Below are 21,617 nucleotides of genomic sequence, written 5' to 3'. Positions count from 1 at the left end.
GTACTCTAAATCTGAGGTCACCAACCTTTTGGAAACTGAGAGGTATTTCTTGGTTAATGATTAATCAGAAGGAAGGGCTACGCACACTTCTGGAATAACAAATTTCCTCCAATTATTTGGGTGTAAATGCCTCGTAGTCATTGCATCCGCTAATTTGTTACCATGAATGCTATGGATTGGTCATGCGCTACAATACTGCCTTTTGAACTATACTATTGTTTTTTTTATTTACAAATTTACACCAATGCAAAGTGGAATTTGAAAAAGAATATCAACACAAGAAGTTAGATGGTGCTCACTGGAAGGTGGCACTATTTATTTTTTTAGAATAGTAATGAAAAAAAAATAGTGAGCTGTTTTTAGAACAAGCTACTCATATGGTCCAACCCCTCCCCTAAACTGTCCAGAGGTGTGACCCCTCCCCTAAACTGTCCAGAGGTGTGAATGGAAGTGTGTATGATTGTTTGTCCGATTGTTTTCCTGCGATTGGCCGGCGGCTAGTCAAGGGTATACCCCACCTGTCGCCCAAAGTCAGCTTTGATCTACTCCACTATAGAGAATAGATGGATGGATTTTTAATTTTATTTAATTTTTTTAATGGGATAGGAGCAAATCTCGCTGAACGGTTTTGTGCCAGAAGTCTTGTTCTTCAGACCGCAAAGTTGAGACTCCATCCCGCTTAAGTTGCGTCCACACATGATTAATCATCAATTCCACACATTGTTAAAACTTTATTATCAGGCACATTGCTATTTAATTCATATGTTTGCAGTTTTAAACCACCAATTGGTGTCACTTTAAAAAAAAATAAAAAAAAAATAAAATTGATTGGTTTGATGCACAGAAAATAGCGACAAGACTTCATCCATTTGACTGTCAGCTGCTCTGTAATGCAACATCACTGCCACCTAGAGGACTGGAGAACATTACAGGGGTTCTGTGCTTTACGATACGGTTTTGTCCTTGTGGTAATGATGTAATCCAAATTTGTACACAAGTCGGAACAGTAACAAACGGCAACGAAGTACTAATAATTACAACGGTCCGCTATCTTGTTTATACGGTATGTGGGTTGCCTACATAGCGTAATGTCGCTCTTGCACACACGTCTCTCAAATCTAATCAGCTCCCCTCTTCCATGGCTCGACTCTGAACTAAAGGTCAGCGTGAGATGTAAACATTTCAGGTTATCTCAACAAAGTTAGTGGATTTACAATCCCCTGTAAACTAGCCCCTGGCCTGACACGTTGTCTTTGTTTGCTTCTTTTTGGAACAACATCAAGTTCATTACGTACGAGTAGCCAGTTTCTAATTATTATGGTGATTTTCTTCTGTGATCGTACACCTTGTAAACCCGCCCGGCTCACGAGAGATTGGACTTTGCTCTCAGGTGGACACCATGAACTACGTGGGTCAGCTAGCCGGGCAGGTGCTGGTCACCGTCAAGGAGCTGTACAAGGGCATCAACCAGGCCACATTGTCGGGATGCATCGACGTCGTGGTCGTCCGCCAGCGGGACGACACCTACCAGTGTTCGCCCTTCCACGTGCGCTTCGGCAAGCTGGGCGTGCTGCGCTCCAAAGAGAAAGTGGTGAGTTCCCTTTACAGTTAGCGATGTTTGTTCAAGATCTGACCTCGTGGAGCTGATTTATGTTTCCTGTTTTATGGCGAGTTGTCAAAAGTCTTGCTCTGGTCACGCATAACGAAAACTAAACTCTGGGGCAGTTTAGCATTGACTATCTTTCTAGTATATGTGGCTCAAATTTGGTAGCCTTCAGACAAAATCTTTAGCACGAGTTCGCTGTTGAAGGATCACCGGAAATGGCTGAAAATAACCCTGAAATGAGCGCTTAAAATATTTTTTTTCCAGTGTCATTTTGCTGTTGTTTTTATGCAGAGAAGTGACCTTAGGAAAGGTGGAAAAATTCTGGCATTTGCAGGCTTTGTCTTCCCCTTTCTAGACGTTTTTACGGCACATTCGCTGTATTTATTTTTCTTTTTTTCCCCTTTTTTTTGGTTCTTTCTTTGCATAGATGAATGGTCTGCCAGGGAATCACACAGCAGTTGGTACTTTCTCACCGGCTCCCTAGAATGCTGATGCACTTGGAGGAATGAATGAATGGACCGTTTCTAGGGCAACAAGCACTACAACTTGAATGTGTGGGAGGGAGAGGAGACTGCGGAAGAAAAAGGCCGCCTGCGGCTAAGGGCATTTACTGCACCAAAATAAAGACATGGGTGATTATTTAAAAAAAAAAAAAAAAAAAAAAAAAAAAAGGACACTTACTCCACTATGCAGTAATAGATATTTAAAATGTTTTGTTCTTGAAGTATGCACAGTGTTCCTGCCTATATTGAGCCCACTGCGGTAGAGCAGTGGGCAGCTGGTCGTTGGAGAGGACTTCTCGTGCTATTGAGCGGTCACCCGCTTGGCAGGGTTAAAGAGGCCCCTCATTTATTTTGACTCATTAGTTAATTAGGCGTTAAAGTTGGCCATCATCCCTTGCCACGAGTAAATTTCCGCGTAGCGCCCAGAGGGTGGGAAATTAAATCTTGTGACTGCCGAACGAGCCTCATTTTCTCGTGATGAGTTAACAAGCCAGAACAACATAGTAGTGTCATGGTTAGCACATCTGCTAGGCGAGAGGCTTTGACTTCCAATCCTGGCTTCCGCCAACTTACCTAAAACATGTACAGTGCCGTGAAAAATATTTTTTGTTTGCATAGTTTCCCTACTTTAAGATAATCAAACAAATGTAAATGTCAGACAAAGACAACCCAGGTAAAAATAAAATGCATTTTTTTAAAGGATTGTATTTATTAAGAAAAACAAATTCTATGTTAGCAAAGTAACACTGGTTGGGCCCCCCTTAGCAGCAACAACTGAAATTAAGCATTTTCTATAACTGGCAATGTGTCTTTCACATTTTTGTGGAGATATTTTGGCCCACTCTTCCTTGCAGAATTGTTTTAATTCAGCAACACTGGAGGTTTATTGAGCACGGACAGCCTTTTTAAGGACATGCCACAGCATTTCATCAGATTCAACTTTGACAAGGCCACACCAAAACCTTAATTTAGTTTTTTCAAGTCATTCAGAAGTTGACTTGCTGGTGTGTTTTGGATCATTGTCCTGCTGCAGAACCCAAGTGCGCTTCAGCTTGAGGTCATAAACTGATGGCCGAACATTCGTCTTTCGGAATTTCTCATAAAGAGCAGAATTCATGGTTGCATCAATCACAGTAAGTCCTGTAGATCCTGAAGGAGCAAAGCAGCCGCAGACCATCACACTACAATCAGCATGTTTGAATGTTGGTATGATTTTCTTTTTCTTAAATGCTGTGCTACATTTATGCCAGATGTAATGAGATAAACACCTTCTAAAATATTCCACTTTCATCTTGTCAGTCCCAAGAATACTGTCCCCAAACTCTTGGGAATCATTCAGGTGTTTTTTTTTTTTTTGTTTTTTTTTTTGTAAAAGAAAGACAAGCTTTTTTGCTCTTCTTGGTCAGCACTGGTTTTCGCCTTGGAATTCTGCCATGGAGTCTTTTCCTTATTGCTGAGTCATGGACACTGAACTTCACTGAGGCAAGGAAGGCCTGCAGTTCATTAGATGTTTTCTCGGGTTCCCGTCTGATCTCCTGGATGAGTTGTTGCTGTGCTCTTAGGGTAATTTTTGTAGGCTGGCCACTGCTGGGAAGATTCACTACTGTTGCGTGTTTTCTGCATTTGTGGTAATGTCTCACCATGGTTTGCTGGAGTCCTAAAACTTGAGGAATGGCTTTGTGACACCAGACTGTAGATGTCAATCACTTTATTTTACATCCATCCATTTTCTGTACCGCTTCTCCTCACTAGGGTTGCGGGCGTGCTGGAGCCTCTCCCAGCAATCTTCGGGTGAGAGGCGGGGTACACCCTGAACTGGTCACCAGCCAATCGCAGGGTGTTTATTTTTCATCCGTTCTTAAATTTCTTTAGATTGTGCCATTTTGTTACAGCTTTTTGAGATCTTTTGGCTGACTTCATTTTTTCACAGAGGTTCCATTTGAGTTATTTCTTGATTTAACACATCTGGAGGTAATCGGGCTTGGCTGTGGGCAGTGAAAATTAACTCAGCTTTCCCAAAAAGTATAATTATATTGGCTGTAAGATATTTACAGTACAACATCAAAAGCTGCAGTTAATTCATGATTTATCAAGGGGGCAATTAACTTTTTCCACACTGGGACAGGTAGTTGTGAATAGTTTTTTTTCCCGTGGTAAATAAAATCACCATTTGGGAACTGCCTTTTTTTGTCGTTTACTTGGGTGATCTTTGTCTGATATTTACATTTGTTTGATTATCTTAAACATTAAAGTGGGTTAACCATGCAAAAAAAATGAGGATTTGAGAAGAGCGCAAATACTTTTTCACGGCGCTACATGTTGGGTTAATTGAAGACTCAAACTTGTTCATGTGAATGTATGTGTGAAAGGTTGTTTGCCATTTATGTGCCCTGCGATTGACTGGTGACCAGTTTAGTTTATACTCCGCCTTTGCCCAAAGTCAGCGGGGATAGACTCCAGCTCACCCGCGAACCTTAATGGGACAAGTGTTATAGAAAATGGATCCATCCATTCCATCCAGTGAGTTCCCAGAGGTTTTACACCAAGCTTATCACTCCATATAAACTAAATCCAAATGACCCTATTCAAGTCTCTCTATTGTGTTGCTCTCTGGTCATTGATATGTCTGTCTTTTTTCATCCAGATTGACATTGAAGTGAATGGAGAGCCCGTGGAGTTGCAAATGAAACTCGGCGACAATGGCGAGGCTTTTTTCGTTCAGGAAACAGAGCAGCTGAATGTAAGTAAGATAACAAAATATGATTTATTCTTCAAAGTATTTACAACACCGTGACCGGTGTCCTTTTTCCTCCAAGTGTGTGGCATCCAGTCTCAAGGGTGACAACAAGCAACCTAAAGTCTTCAAGATGTAAATTGCTGTTGATCATTCTTTGATGAGATATCCTGACAATATATCGGCGCGTATGGATTTGTATATAAACAGTTGGCTCGCTGGAGTGCCTGCCCATCCATCAAGTTTGAAGTTATCCAACCAAGTTTGTGTTAGCTGCCTTTTTCCCCGAAATGTGTCTGTCAGCAAGCAGTTCTCATACTGTTCTCACTGTAATGAAGTGCTGCCTCTGCGTGACAAAACAAACTATGGTTTTACTGTCTTTATGGGTGCTTGCATTTTTTTCCCTTCACGCTCGGTGTACCGCTCGCAACCGCTCCGTAGATCTATCCCCGGTTGTCATGGTTACAAGTTGTACATGGCATTGGCCCTGCAGTGGAGAGGGCAGGCTGAGCAGTGGCTCATTTTAATAATGCTGGACATTCTTGATCTTTTGAGTATTTTGAGGAAAGCATGTGACAGACATCTTAGACACCTGGGAACTGTTTTTAAATAAATAAATTAATTAAAATCTCGTTTTAAGTTTGGGCCTTTTCTGTCCTCTAGCAGCTTGTCCCTGCCCACCTGGCTACATCACCAATCCCGACAGAGAGCCACCTTTTCTGGATCTCAGAGGTGGAGGGCCGGCCGTCGAAGGACTTGGAAGACGACGACCCGGCCGACCAGGAAGATCCGCCCGCGCCGACCAGCGTCTCTACGAAAAAGAAGAAAAGACGGAAGAAGAAGCACAAAGGAGACCCCCGCAGAGAAGAGCTGACTCCCCCCATGCCGGTTGCCCTCGCTGTTGCTGCTAATACACTTGCTACTATGACCAATGAGGAGATCTTTGAGATGGACCTGAGCTCTGACGAGGACACCACTGTGCCGCACGTGTCCAGATCGCCCTCAGTGTCCACAATACGAGACATTGACCCCAGGCTCCCTGCGGCCAGACACAACTTGGATGGTTATGCACTGTCTGATGGCGACTGGACAGCAAATGACAGGTGGGTTTATTGCCATTTACAAGGATTTTAAATGCATAACGCCATAGTCCACTATATAGGTGTGTACTTATGCCGCTGCACAAACTAGTTCATAACCTCAGAATGTTGTATAACAGCACCGTTGTTAACCGAGGATCCCTTGTGTCCCCCTGATCTTGGGTAAGAAAAAAACAACAACAAATCGACCATTTGAGAACTATACATGAAATGGTATCCGCATAGTCTTGACAGCCTTACAGCAAGTGAATACCTGGCCACAGCGTTCACACTGTATGTGAACAATTAGGTCCACCTCCAACTCCCCATGTACACATTATAATCCGGTTTTAACATAGAAGTAACAATTCTCTGCTGACCAATCAACGGGCAGGCCGTGTGTGAAGCTCCAACCGTACCGAAGCATTTGTACAAATAAAGAAGGCCTTAGTGTCAATAGATGGCAAGTATTTGAGGAAATATAGCACCTACCTCAAATAAACTGCCTCTTATCTATGTATTTCTTTCTTTGTACATTTAGCCATGGCTTATCCCAGGCCTTTTCGCCAAAAAGTGACTCTGAACTGATGGTGAGACCCTCAGAGACGTTGCTGCGAGCCGAGTCGCACATGCAGTGGACCTGGGGAGAGTTCCCAGAAACAACCAGGGTAAGAAAGCAACCTTCAAAATGACTTTATGTTTTTGTTTTGGTTTTTTGTCCTTTTTTTGTGTTGCAAAACGGTGTTTTATCCACTGTTCAATCTCAATATCCAGGTCATCAAAAAAGACAAGGCAGAGCTCCTTAAAACGGTGACCATCACCCCTTCCGAGAGCACCCATTTCCGTGTCATCCTGAGCTCCGAAGCCATGGAGGATGACGGCGAAACAGACGACGGGGGCCACCCGGCGTGCGCCATCGTCAAGCCCGAGCCACATACTCTTACTAGCATCTCCACAATCACGTGTGAGAATCTCGCCTCTCTCACGGAGTCCGTGGACGTGCTGCCTTACAGTGTGGTCACCTCCACCCCCGCCAACAGCCAGCAGAGCGACTCACCCTCTAAGAAGAAAGGTAGGTATGATTTGGTGTTCAGCACGGGTAGGGCTGGGCTATTCATCGATTTTATTCATTAGTTAGAGTTTATTGCTCAGGACAAATCACGGATTCAATTGCGCTGAACATTGCCAAAGACATGAGGCCTATTTATACGTTGCTAAAGCAGTAATTTATCGATATGTTGGAAACCTTTGACCCACGGTATGTGCTCTTAAGCTGCAAATATTTTGCCACCTTGTCTCACCTGTACAACACTGTGATGGGAAAAAGACTATGAGAGAGCTTGAGGGGGTGTGGCGTTACGCTAAGAAAATTTTAAAATGGACCAGCCGGGCCATGCAGTTTGACGGATATGAAATTGTATTTATGTATTTATTAGTGGTTTTCCCATGTTTTGACTTTTTTGCACAAGAGGAATTATTTTCGCATTATCTGTAAAATATAAATACATAACATTCTGTGAAGGTTGATGCACGTTAATGCTAGGGGGAAAAAAACAACAACATTGAAAAAAACTGTTTCAAAGGAGAAATGAATCAAATCTGAGACCGGGATAAAAGCAAAAAGGAAAACTTGTTTAGAATAATGTCATTGTGATTTACTTTTTCGAAAAGAGAAGGGGGAAAATCAATTCAAATAGGGATTTCTTTGGAAAAAAATCAGAAATTTTATTTTGAGGCCATACCTATCAACCCTTACTGCAAACTGGTGACCAGTTCGTTTGTTGAATGCAGGTGTCCCGAAGAGGAGTCATCATCAGGGTCCTGAGGACATCTACCTGGATGACCTAAAGGCACTTGAGCCTGATGTAGCCGCCAGATACTTTCCTAAGAGGTTAGACTGCTGACTGTGTTAAAAGAAGACGATGTGATCTTACTCCGTGTTTTCTCGCTGCAGTGAGGCTGAGGCGGCCAACAAGCACTGGATGGAAACAGAGATTCGCTCGGGTTCGCAATCGCCGCAGTCAGTCGGCAGCGCCGCGGCCGACAGCGGCACCGAGTGTCTGTCGGATTCGGCCAGCGACCTCCCAGACGTCACGCTGTCGCTGTGTGGAGGCCTCACCGAGAACGCGGAGATCTCCAAAGGTAGTGGAAGTGCGCTTTAGCTGCAACTGCCTCTGGTTGTTATGGTAACAAGCCATTCTCACATTTAGGACACCCCGCAGTAGAGGCCTCATTTCTACGAGACCCTTCAAAGCAACCAGAGTTTAATGAGGCTGCAAAGCAGGCGTGTGCAAATGTAAAACAAAATCAATTAACCAGTTATTTCCTGAGATTTATAAATACATTTACATTTTTAATTAACCAATTTTAGGGGGTGACTAAATAAATGTAACAAATATTACAATACTCTTGATAATTTAAATGTTCAGTGGGCTTGATTAAAGAACGGAGCAGGTGCCCACCCCTGCGCCAAAGATGGTGTGTTGTAATTCTTGAACCGAGGCATAGTTTGATGAAAACACGTCACATTCTAGAGATAAAATGTTATGTACATTTCATATCATAATTGACATGACCAAAATAATGACAATTATCGGTATTATCACAATATGACTACAAGAAAAAAAATCATAGCTGTACACACCGACAGCATTGCAACATGTATTCTTTTAAATACCAAAAATATATACAGGTATTAAGTAGGCTTTACACAATCAGGATTTTTGGGGCCGATCAAAAAGTTTTAAAAAAACGATAACCGATCACAAGATGGAGCAATGTTGCCATTTACATGACTTGTTCATGTATTGTATATACTTGTGTACTTTATGACTTGTTCATTTATTGGATATACTTGTGTGTATCATTATACGCCATCCATTTTCTGTACCGCTTATCCTCATAGGGTCGCAGGCGTGCTGGAGCACATCCCGGCTCAAAATTATTTTGTAGCATTTTAGACTAAAGTTAAAACATCAATGACCTCTAGGGGGCATCAAGGATTGGCCACTGACATAAGTTTAGGTCAGATCAATATTACAACATGACAGAAATAATGGGTGCTAACTTACTGTAATTAAATTACTTTGTTGCAATTAAATTACTTTAATAAATACTGTTAATGAAATGCTTACTCTAACTTTCTCACTGTCCCGGCTATATGGACGGCTGTTGTCCAGAGTTTGCATACGTTTGGCTTTTCCTTTTGAATGGGGCATGCTCCTCCTTGTGTACATTCTTCAGGTGCCCGATCAATTTGTGTTGAAGCATTTAGATGACGTTCCCCACAACGTACTTCAGTTGTGCACAGACTGCAAATAATTAACGTGTTTTGTCCGAGACACCGCCAAATAGTTCTACACCAATGTGTTTTTAACCGACAAGATTGAAAAAAACTTTATTGGCCATCAGAGAGTTGCAGTACTGCGCCACAAGAGACGTGACAAGGCTAAAAATAAACGGGCTTTTGTATCCATACGCGACAGCCACGCGGAGTTAAAGGTCTTTTGCGGAGCCAATCGATGACGTCATTGATCGGATCGGCGAATTATGACATGAAAGCCGATCATCATAAAATGCTAATTATCGGCCGATACCGATAACACCGATCAGATCGGCGTAAAGTCTTAGTATTAAGCAACCATAAGTACTTTTTGAAATTTAAAAATTACAAACGGCGACAACCAAAGTGAATTTTCATGTATGCTAGACTCCATGAAATGTACATTTAGTTGAGGTAGGAACTCTATTTAACCATCAGTCTAATTCATTAGATGCTTTTAAATAATGACATTTCAATTAAATAGAAATAAGTAGTACTAAGCAATGTGCTTCAACTCTATTCAGCTTCATTCTACTTGATGCAAGCGTTAGCCGTTCCAACTTGAAGGCTTCAAGACAGGAGTGGCAGCACAGGGCAGCTTGTTCTGCGATTTGAGGGATGAAGTTGCGTATACCTCCGCTTCAGAGCAGTTTTGCCTCCGCTGCAGTATTGAGTTGACGCATCACTTGTCCTGGGTCTCGCCCACAGCATAGCACATTATGTTGAATATGTTATTAAGGATAATTACAATTTAAAACAGTGATACTCGTCATATGAAATTCATCACTATTTATTAACGGTTTCATCGCATTTATTAACAGTTTCATCGCTTTCAACAGGAAGGTTAGTATCACTTTAATCTGAAACAATGAAGACTGTCTTCTTTCACAGCTGACATAGCCGTTTTGAACTTCTGTAACTGTTCTCTTCTCTCCAGAAAAATTCATGGAGCACATCATCACCTATCACGAATTTGCTGAAAATCCTGCAATTATAGATAATCCCAACCTTGTAGTAAAGATAGGAAATAGGTAAGCGTTGTTTAGTTTTGACACTCAAATGAACACGACTAATGCAGTAAATAACTGGTTCTCAATTCTTGGTGGTCATAGATACTACAACTGGACTCTTGCTGCACCTTTAATTCTAAGTCTACAAGCATTTCAGAAGAATTTACCAAAGGTAATTAGAATTTATTTCTCTGCTCACTCTCTTCACTATTGCCATTGTTGTGTATTTGAACACTGCCGTGTATGACTCAGGCTACAGAGGAAGCCTGGGTAAAGGAGAAGATGCCAAAGAAGTCGGGCCGCTGGTGGTTCTGGCGAAAACGGGCGGACAGTGCAATCAAGCAGGTTTGTGTGCTGTTTGACAACATTTTTGAATAGTGTGAAAATAGTTTCATAGTTCTATGTTAATGTCAATGCAGTCTGAGACTAAGCTTGAAACCAAGGAGGAGTCTCAGTTGGGGGAGGAAGGATCCGCCATGACACAAGAGAATCTCACTTCACTGTAAGTGCTAGTCTATCACACCAAATCCTATATTGTCTGCATATTTATTAGTACATTTAATGAAACGTATCTTTAAAGGACTAAAAGCACAGACTCGTCCAGCGACGAAGAGTGCAAGGAGGTGAGCGCCGCGTCATGTCAGGAGAGACACCAGCTGAGCGACGGTCAACAGCACGCAGGCCCGCACGCCTACAGGAAGTCGCTACGCCTCTCCTCTGATCAGATCGTGAGTGCACTTATAAATGGTATTGATTATACACTTACTGACCAACGTGGTATGAAGGGGGGGAAATTAAACAAAATACTAAATAAGTGCCTGTTTTTAGATCATTTGTCTGATTGGAGCTCCATCTGCTGGCTGGAATTGGTACTTTCCCCATTCAATGTGAAAAGTTTAGGTTGCTGATAGATGGGTAGACTGATAGATTATTTTAAGATTGATAGGTTAGTATCTTGATAGATTGAATAAATAAGTAGATTAATAGGTAGATAAGTAGATGGGTAAATAGATTGATAGACACATTGATTAATGGGTAGAATAATAAATTGTACGAGAAAGATGGGTAAGTTCATTAATGTTACCGAAGCAGTCAGTGATAAATTTAGATGGATCTGAACAAACCTTAATTTGAAACTCTTTCTTTAAACATTATTTGGTATGTGTTTGTTTTTTTTTTGTTTGGTTTTGTTTTTTGCCTCCTACCAGGCCAGTCTAAAACTGAAGGAGGGTCCCAATGATGTGACGTTCAGCATCACCACGCAGTACCAGGGCACGTGCCGCTGTGAGGGCACCATTTACCTGTGGAACTGGGACGACAAAGTCATCATCTCCGACATCGACGGAACCATCACCAAGTAGGCCCCACACCAAGTCGCTGACATGCACTCCTCTTACAGTCATTCAATGTGCATTCTCAAATCACGTGATAAATGATGGTATAATTCACTGACCCACAGAATTTTGTAATTGCCTATAGATGCCACCAGATGGTGGCAAAGCATCAGTCAATCCAGTCATTTTCTGTACGGCTTATTCTCACTAGGGCAGATTTTTCTATTTGACAAGGTTATGGTGTGACTAAATGAAGCTCCTACCCTCAGTTCAACATAGTTGCTTGGCACAAAGATTTCAACAGAGCTGTAGTTTAATGTTAGGCATGGCTTTGGCCTGAGCTCAAAAACAGCAAATAGCCCAAACCGGGATCACTGTACGTTCTCTGTAAGCATCCGTTTAACTGAGATTGGGATATGCTGTCAAGAGCCCACACATTAAAAAAATAAGACTCTTTCATGCTAGTTATCTTTTAGATTAATGCAATTAAGCACCAAGATGTTTTGATGGATTTTCCCTCAAGTGAAATATATGCTGTAGACATGTTTAGCCCCCCTCAAAATACCACTTATTGTCTCATTCTAATGTGATTTCTATTTACGCCTTCACTTTTTAATTAGCTTACAGCTCACCTCCGACACACCACTGATGTCTGTTTCCTTTCTCCGAAGCCCGCTCGGCGAGGGCGCATAGGTGGCCCGCACATCAAAAGAGACAGATTGACTGCGGTTTATTATCCGGCGTGACCCCATAGGAGTTCCGTGACATGTGGCTTCCGTTAGCGCGGCGCTCGCGAGGCTCCATAATGAGCTCATTTACATTTGAGACACTCCAGCCTTTACCACAAGCAGCTAATGTGACTTTATACGAGGAGCGCTATGTTCTGTTCTCTCTTGATAGTCACTTCACTTTGTTTCTGTCACTTGCAGGTCCGATGTGTTTGGCCAGATTCTGCCGCAGCTTGGGAAGGACTGGACGCACCAGGGGATCGCCAAGCTTTACCACTCAGTAGCCGAGTAAGTGCACAATGACGAGTGGCGACAGGGGAAGGAGCATCTGGGTTTGTTTCACAGTTGTCACGCTGCGGGGTTTGCATTTATAATGGCCCAAAGTTTATGAGGGTTGCTTTAAAAGGAGACATACTATATTATGTATTTTTTAAATAGTTTAAGAGACTTCCCAGTTGTCCAAATAAATGGTTTCTGACATCTTGTCAAAATGTATAAAAGGAGAAAAGAATTACAGAACACTTAATATCTACTGCTCACACTCTGGTTCAAATCACAAATTTTTTTGGGGTGCGGTTCTATCTCGTGCTAAGGCGGAGCACGGCTTTTATTACCATGACTGCGGGAGTGGGGGAAGCGACCAACTCAACAATTTATTGTGGTGTTTTTAGTGACTTTCTAGAGGCTTTGAGACTCCCTTCAAAGAGGAGATGTTCACATCTTAGTGTCTAGACTGCATATGAACGGCGTTTGTGCCTAATTAGCCTGGCTAATTAACCAATGGACTTCGACACAGAAAAGAAATGGAAGGATTTGTGGGCCATTTAGTATGATTCACCTTTTTGCTGATTTAAACGTGTTAAAACGTATCCAATGTAGGTTGAGATATGCTAAGCAGATACATAAATATCCAGGGTGGGCCAAAAGTAGATGCAGCTTTTCCTTCCTTCCTTGACTTTTTATTCTTTCATCATTACTTCTATCCGTCCTTGGCTGAAACCTACTTTTCTGCCCTTCTTCTTTCCCTTCTTACTTTATGACCTTCATCCTGCCTTCCTTCCCCTCAGACCCACTCTCGTCCTAGCAGCTTTTCCTTCCTTCCTTCCTTCCTTACTTACTTATTCATGCACCCTTACATTCTTCCTTCGCATAAACATCTTCCCAGAACATACAGACACAACACAGGAATGCAGAACTGAGACTCAAACCCTGAACCTCTGAATTGTGAGGCAGACCACTTTCTCCACCTTGCTGCAACGTGATGGCTTAATCGTAATGTTCTGATGCGGGCTGTGTTTAATTATGTTTTTTTTTTTAATGCCAAGGGCCAATAACAGATGAACTGCGGGTCGCAAAAGGCATACTGCAAACTCTGATATGGCCGATTTAATTAGAGTGCTATTCTTAGCGCTTTGACACTTTCTTTCCTCTCCGTCGGCAGGAACGGCTACAAGTTCCTGTACTGCTCGGCTCGTGCCATCGGCATGGCTGACATGACGAGGGGCTACCTGCAGTGGGTCAACGATGGCGGGACCATCCTGCCCCGCGGGCCCCTCATGCTGTCCCCCAGCAGCCTTTTCTCGGCCTTCCACAGGTAAACTGAACTCTCTCACTCATTCACTCACTCACTCACTCACTCACTCACTCACTCACTGCCGCACACACATACACTCACCCAAACCCCTCTTGTCTAATCTGTCAATAGACATGGTGGCCATGCCGTGTCTTAGTTTGTTTACTTGGACAAATAACCTCATCCCCCAAATCGATACCTCCCCTTTTCCCAGGAAAAAAAAAAAGTGATGTCTAAGAAATTACCTTATTGTGACAATTAGAATCAGAATCATCTTTATTTTGCCAAGTATGTCCAAAAAACACAAGGAATTTGTCTCCGGTAGTTGGAGCCGTTCTAGTATGACACCAGACAGTTTTAGTTAGCAGCTAAAATGCTCAATTAAACATTAATTCTATCTCTGAGATGGATTTAAACGTGGAGTCTTAACCGCTGAGTTAAAGATCAATATGAAGGGACAGCGTTCAACTCTGTTGTGTGATTGCGTCACAATGTTGTGGGTGTCGATGTTTATTTTCTCTCGTTGCGCTTAAAATGCTGCTTTCAAATGAATTGTGATATAACCTCCAGCATTGTTTAACACAGTAAAGCCCGTTTTTTTTTTTAGGGGCTAGGGACTCAGCCCTGTCGTTGCGAATTGCAAAAATCCAAGTCACCCACACAAAAAGGTTTGTAATTGCCTATAGATGCCACCAGGTAGCTGAAAAGTACTTTTTTTCTTTTAGACAAGGCTATGGCCTGACTAAATGTAGATCCTCCCCTCATTTCACCAATAGGTGCTTAGGGACAACAGATAGCACCAGAGCAATATTTTATACATATTAAACAGCCTCCAACTCTGCTCTAAAGAAATATGGTAGCCTGTAGATTTTGGCATCCTCATATGGGTCAGGCAGGGAATAGCACACTCGATGCACCTAATTTGGGAGGCCTCCATTGTAGAAGAACAGTATTTCCCAGCACTCAGAATTCTTTCTCCTCTTCCATCAGTTGATTATGATAAGCCGTATGTGCTAAGATAGTTTCAAGATAATTTGGTGTCAAGTAAGGCTGAAGTGACACAATTCAGATTTTGGTTTGCTCCCAAGTGTCACAGTTGGGACATATGCGAATAGGATATCTTCAGATAAGATTCAGGCCTCTGATATATAGATATAAAAATCCCGATATCTATTGAATATCTTGCCAGTGCGAGTGCAATGTAAAAGCACAGATTGGATATACACAAAACACAGACAAATAGGTTAAAAAAAACACCCACTGTAAATTTTAACTATAGTGGAAGTGTTCGTAGACTATTAATTATAATGTGCTATAAAAATGCTTCATTAGAAGTGTGTCCATCATTAAGTTGATGGAATAATTTCAGTCGGGTAATGTGGAGGTTACCCTCATATAAATTAATGGCGTGAAGAGTCAGCCAGTTCGAACCAAAGGCTATGTATCGTTTAATATTTGTGTGTTGTGCCTGGGGTTTATGTTTGTGGAGTTACTCCCATGCAATTTGGGCATCTGTGTATGTGGGCTGTTTCATGTGTTCAGTCAGTGTAAACACAACCATTCCGGATATGTGTCACTTGAAGTGTACATGGAAACGGACAGTCCCAAAAAAAAAATCTTGGACCTGTAATGGTAATCCAGTCTGTCTCCCATGCCTCATCATGGGCTTTTGTGTATGCGGACTGGAACCAATAACATTTGGTTGGCTGCTGTAGTTTGATTTTACACAGAGGAAGCGCCAAAGCCATCTGGCATCCTCTGTTGTCATTTGTCCCAAATGTACTATGTGTTGCTCTAAATGCAGCTCTGTATTATAGAGCATTTCCACTTTAATTACACTGGATGGGAGCGGGCGTTGTCCGCTATGTTTCCTGCTGCTGTGTCGTCGTCGTCTCCGCTTGTAACCACAGCAACGTCCAAGGTCTCGCCAACTACATCTGTCATAATAGCCCTTCGTTTCATTTGTACCGGGCACAGGGAAATTCTTGCTCCATGTTATGCCTGTCCAACATAAATGAAGCTATAATCATCCCATCTCGCATTCATTCAGGGAGGTCATCGAGAAGAAACCAGAGATCTTCAAGATCGAATGCCTGACTGACATCAAGAACCTGTTTCAGCACAACAAGCAGCCGTTCCACGCCGCCTTCGGCAACCGAGCCAACGTGAGTTTGCACCAGACACACGGCCACAAACGCAAGACGTCAAGTGATCTAATGCAGAGAACATCTCCAGCCGCACCAACACAAGCAGATGACTGTGTATCTCCCAAGAAAAAGTGACACGCTCGCTTAACATCCAGTCTTGACGTGTCCTCGTGACGCACACTCGGCGGCAAATAATCTGGAAACTTTTTGCTCATATGAGCCTGAGTATTATATAATCAAGTATGTGCTCATTTTAAATATGTATACACTTCTTATTGTGTTTACGAACTCCCTCGGGACTTCTGCTGTTGGGATACACGCACACCAATGTTTTTTAACCAATCTTAATTTTAATAACATGACTGATTCAGTAAATTATCTGTCCACTGTATCATGCAAACTGAAACCTTGCTACATGTTGTCTGTGCAGGACGTGTTTGCCTACAAGGAGGTGGGCGTTCCCGTTTGCCGGATCTTCACTGTCAACCCGAAGGGAGAGCTGATCCAGGAACAGACAAAGGGAAACAAGTCTTCGTACGTACACCTGCCAGCCAGTCTTCTAAACTAATTGGTGGACATTTTAGTTGGTACAGAATGAACATTGTCACTTTCCTCAAAACTGCTGTAAAAATATTATACAGGAGTCCCTCGTTCGTGATAGGTGAAAGTCTGTCACATAGAGAGACCATACAATTTTTTTCTTTACAGATTAAACCTTACAAAATACATGCTTTCAACACTTTGAAACTTGACAAAATACTTTTCAAATCAAATCAATGTGAATGCAATTTTTTTTTGTGATCATAAAATGTATAATTGAAAAAAAATTAAACCTTAAAAGTACTCATTCCACATGATGTAATCACGTTGAAAGTTATTTCAATACACTTTTTAAACGTACTGTTAACATATTACAATACCAAACAGATTTACGTTTTAGAGAAATATCTGCGCTATAGTGGGACCTTGATAGTGAAAGTGGCTCTGGATGTTCACCCTGTCTACCTGATGTAGAAACTCAATGTATAGGTGCTTATTATGCAGATTAGCCCCATCTGTACTGTTACCTAACAGACGGGTGGACGTGCATAGTGACTCGCTCACAGACGCATTTTCATCAATAGGCAGATGACAAAATTTTCAGTGGAACCTCAATTTACTAACACCGCTGTGCAGGAACAAACTGCTTCAGTTGGCGAACAGCATCAACGCTCATTGTGCCGAAACTCACACCGCATGAACGTTATTTGCTACATGCGTGTGTTGACATTCAAGATACAACTTTTTGTATGCAAGCAATTAAAACAAGTCAACCTCCCACAATACGTCCCCTTTAAAGAGCAACTGTGCTTTGTCCAGTTATGGCAGGCTGAGCGAGCTGGTGGAGCACGTGTTTCCGCTGCTGAGCAAGGAGCAGAACGAGGCCTTCACCATGCCAGAGTTCAGCTCCTTCTGCTTCTGGAGGCAGCCCATCCCCGCCGTGGACCCCGCGGACCTGCTCTGATATTCGCTCAGGTACTCGCGCTCTCTCGCACACGGAGAGGGCCAAGATGACGTGTATCGCACTTAAAAGGATGGCCAGGGGGATCACAAGACTTGCTCTTTTTTTTCCTGGCACCATAAACACAAAAGAAGACACCCCTGAGAGTTTTGCTTTTGCCAAACAAAACGCCGCCTTACAGACGCACCTCTGGACCTGCTAATGGCCGCTGCGTTGCGGTACAGTGAGAATGAGTCACGCTCAGTATTCAAGGTCATGTCTCCACTCTCTCAACACGGAGCAGCTACTCCTTATATCGAATCGGCTCACTTAAAGGACAATAGAAGCATATAACGCTGTATTTATGATGCTCAACAACCACCTCTGCTGAGTCAATATTATTATTATTTATGATTAAGTGATATGTTTAAGTTATTACTGATCGTGATGCTTTTTGCTTTGTCATTTACAGTCACGTCGTTGGACAACATTAGCACTAAATGCTAACAGGAAGGCTTTTTGCGTTGCTTTGTTTGAAGTCAATAATAGTACACGTTTTATAAGGTACACCACATACATTCCTCAGCATATATACTGTTCAAAAGTTTGGGCTCATCTATGAAAAAACGAATTATTGTCATTTAAAGAAAATGACAAACACTTCAGTTCCTTTGTGTCTTAATGAAGATTTCTTGGCATGGCATAAACCGATAACTTTGCAGTGGTGTGTATAAAAATCCAGTCCAGACGTGGTTAAAAAAAACAAACGACATTTCCGTTATATACAACAGTGTGTTTTTTCATGGAAGATCAGAAATAATCTCAGTGACCACAAACTTTTGAATTGTGTATATATATTTATATATACATTGAATGTGTGTAAAGAAGCTTCCATTTGAAGGATTTTGACCTAATACAAAGGAGAGGTGTTACTTGATGATCCAAACACACTTGGTCTTAAAGCTGCAGTGCACACCTCACACACAAAAAAAAACAAACAGCAGTTAAGAATTTATGTTTAGCTTCTTTTCCATAGCGGAGAAGCTAAAATGACGTTTAATAGAATAATGCAGTGTATTCGGGATGTTGTTAAACTCAAACGCAACGCTAACTAGCATCAACGCTAACCCATCGAGCATGGGTGGGTAACCTACAGGAGCCGAAAAAACCTCAGAGGAAGTGTTGCAGAAAGGACAATAAATGTTCCATCATATATAAGATAGCATTAGCTTAATAGCATAATTGGACGTCATTTCTTTAGTCTTGTCAAAAACAAGGACAAAAATGACACATATTTCAGCAAGAAGAGTCCTGTTGCCTCAATTCTTGAAAGATTAAGAATCCACACTGACATAAAGAAAAAAATATATATTTTTAGCAGGCACATTGATATTGTTTGTTGATATTGTGACAGTAAGTTAAAAAGGACACAGACAATTTTGCTATCAGGCTAACGATTTGTTTGCATGTATTTTTCACCTTACACCGCTCTAGCTTATATGTTAGTGCTGTTTCAAATGTGTTTATTTGTAACTTCTTAAGTTGTATTGTGTTCAGCCACACGCACACACACGACGTGGTGTCATGTGTTGAGATGATGGTAGACAGACAACAACAACCTTTGCCCCCACGCGAAGAGCCTGCAAAATGGCATCATCAGAGCCCGTATTAGAAGCTCAGGGGATGTATCCGTCTTTAACCACAGTTTCATACACCCAAGAAAATTAAATGTCAACAGCCCCTTTCACACCGCCTTCCCGTTAAGCGAGAGCCGACCCTATTTTTCCCTGTGCCTTGCAAATTGATACTGATAAACTGAAAGTGAGACGTTGACCTTCACGCAGCTGTTACAGCTTCCCACATTTAGATAATTAGATGCGTGTCAGGGTACAGGATAGGGACTGTGACTTTCGACAAAATGGTGTAGCCAGTGAGACTCTGGTGTTAAACTTTACACTCTGGTGGTGGCGTCCCGCTATCCTATGATAACACGTAGAAAGACGGCAAATTTTTGGGTCAACTTCTACCCCTTCATCCCACAGTGGTACCTCACACACAGGAGAAAAATCCAGGACGTATCAACTATAATATAAGATAAAATGCTCGAGTGTCAATTGCTTTCGACACAAAAAAGGGTGTGGTCAGGGACTCGGATGTTCAACTCGATCTTCAATCTACCGTATTAGAATTGTTCCATCCGCTTCAACCCCCTCAAACTTCACACACAGGTGAAAAAGTCGAGGAAATCCCTGCTGAGACGACATAAAATACTCCAACCAACAATTGCTTTCGACACATAGGGGCGTGACCAGCGAGTCTCTGTGCTAAACTTTACTCTTAGCATCCCTCTATCCTGATACTACGTCATAAATAGACAAATTGGCGGGTTGACTTCAGCTCCCTTCATTCCACATGGACATAAGATACTTGGACAGCGACAATTGCTTTCGACACATTTTGCCAGTGAGCATTGGGTGTTAAACTTCATAAATCCCACCTCTGTTATGGCTCCGATGCTATCTCCGTAGGGTGGAAAATGCGACATGCTATAAAAACAGATTTTTTTTGCTTATCTTGTTAGAACAGCAAGTGGTTCATGTGCACACGAAGTGCTTTGTATAGGTTTCCGTTAGTTGGCAAGTGAACAAGGACTGAACATGAAAATCAATTTTAAAAAGGAAAGCAGGGCTTTAAGCACAAACAACGCCAATGACTGCATGGTCAGTATCACTCATTGTTATTGCATCCACGGTTGAGTCACGTGCATCCTCTGGTTAGCGATAAATAAACATAAATAAATCCATTCTTTCTATGAAAGTAAACCATCTTGTGTGGACAGCGCACACGTCACCTTCGGAACCGTCCCGCCCACCTCACACACGTCTTTGTTATATTGTGCTACAAACGAAAAGATCCACTTTATAGGATGGGCGGATGACTCTGTGTTGCCTTTCATTTATTGTTCTTGTCATTTCTTCGAAAGTGAATGATGCTCGCTTCTGTGTGTGTCCCACCCACACAGAAATGCCACAGTGTTCATTTATAGGTTCAAATGTGGTTTAGAGTATCTTCAAAACAACAAATTGTAAAGAGGAAATGCGTATTTAAAAAAAAAAAAAAGAAAAGGAAAGAAAATAGGCCGAATGGATTGTGGCTGTTATGGTATCATTTGTATTCAATAAAGTTTCTAAATGAATATGTTTGTGTTTGAGCTCTCATTTTGCCTACAACACTTCACACGTCCGTTTCCGCACCTGTACAACTCACTACTACTTACTTAATTCGTTATTTCAGTGGACCCCGCGTACTTGCAGTTTGGTGTTTTTTTTTTTTTTTTTTAATTGTAACGTGACAAAAAGGAGTCTGAACATTTTTAGTTTTGTTGTCATGGCAAAATAATGGCTACAGTATGTATGATGATGATTGTATTGTATCGTCTCTTTACTTGAGATACTGTCGCCTGTAAACACGCCCAAAAATGTCAAACTAGCTGTGCACCGCATGGTAGAATGCTGTTCTGGAACACAACTGTCTGCATTAGATTTTTTATTTTCATACAAAATACTGTCTACTACTGAAGAGTTGTCCATACTTAACCACAAAGGTGTGTGTGTGTGTGTGTGTGGAGGCGGATGTTCCACCTACACGCTCAGCCAATCACAGTTGTAGCAGCAGCCGTGTTGGATTGGTGATTGACAGCGGGAGTGTATAGATAAGATGGCAGCACCCATGTCTATTGGCTTGCGAGAATTTCACTAAACTAGTAATAAATACGGCATTAAAACCAGTGGAGTCCGTAACAGCTCTGTGAAATGTCGCTAAACCTATCTACGACTGCCCACTGTGTTTGTGTTACACGGTAACAGACACACTATTGACTGTTAGAAAACTACAGTTGCTTGTTTAATTTCAAACTCAGCTTGCTGCAAAAGTAGTAACGTCATACACGCTGTGATTGCGACAACTATGAGCCCGTTGCCGTCATACTGGGCAAGGGAGACTTCGATCTTGCTCTCTCGTCTACTAACAGCTTCACGCAACATGTGCAACAAGAGGGAATAACACTGCACCTCCTGTATGCTAAATGTCAATAGAGCGCTT

At 42.0% G+C, this 21,617-nt stretch overlaps 1 protein-coding gene across 7 annotated transcripts in view; it reads left to right on the top strand.

Annotated features, from left to right (window-relative positions):
* lpin2 (lipin 2) overlaps window positions 1-21,617 on the top strand; it is a 32,040-nt gene that overhangs the window by 6,580 nt on the left and 3,843 nt on the right. For 4 of the 7 annotated variants that reach the window (XM_061694320.1, XM_061694322.1, XM_061694323.1 and 1 more), the window contains exons 2-19: window positions 1,391-1,591; window positions 4,754-4,849; window positions 5,507-5,946; window positions 6,464-6,590; window positions 6,697-6,994; window positions 7,714-7,813; window positions 7,877-8,064; window positions 10,182-10,275; window positions 10,357-10,426; window positions 10,507-10,599; window positions 10,674-10,756; window positions 10,835-10,982; window positions 11,463-11,611; window positions 12,518-12,604; window positions 13,758-13,910; window positions 15,940-16,054; window positions 16,467-16,570; window positions 17,396-20,753. In XM_061694320.1, coding sequence (XP_061550304.1) covers window positions 1,400-1,591; window positions 4,754-4,849; window positions 5,507-5,946; window positions 6,464-6,590; window positions 6,697-6,994; window positions 7,714-7,813; window positions 7,877-8,064; window positions 10,182-10,275; window positions 10,357-10,426; window positions 10,507-10,599; window positions 10,674-10,756; window positions 10,835-10,982; window positions 11,463-11,611; window positions 12,518-12,604; window positions 13,758-13,910; window positions 15,940-16,054; window positions 16,467-16,570; window positions 17,396-17,540 — 2,682 coding nt within the window. In that variant the 5' untranslated portion in view covers window positions 1,391-1,399 and the 3' untranslated portion in view covers window positions 17,541-20,753. Of the gene's footprint in view, window positions 1-1,390; window positions 1,592-4,753; window positions 4,850-5,506; window positions 5,947-6,463; window positions 6,591-6,696; window positions 6,995-7,713; window positions 7,814-7,876; window positions 8,065-10,181; window positions 10,276-10,356; window positions 10,427-10,506; window positions 10,600-10,673; window positions 10,757-10,834; window positions 10,983-11,462; window positions 11,612-12,517; window positions 12,605-13,757; window positions 13,911-15,939; window positions 16,055-16,466; window positions 16,571-17,395; window positions 20,754-21,617 lie in introns of those variants that run through there. The other 3 variants (XR_009769689.1, XM_061694321.1, XM_061694324.1) reach the window with 2 other exon arrangements.

This window comes from Phycodurus eques, chromosome 13 (genome assembly GCF_024500275.1).
Source record: "Phycodurus eques isolate BA_2022a chromosome 13, UOR_Pequ_1.1, whole genome shotgun sequence".
Classification (NCBI taxonomy): domain Eukaryota; kingdom Metazoa; phylum Chordata; class Actinopteri; order Syngnathiformes; family Syngnathidae; genus Phycodurus; species Phycodurus eques.
The sequence above is the reverse complement of the archived record's forward strand: the minus strand, read 5'-3'. Positions and strand labels throughout refer to the sequence as shown.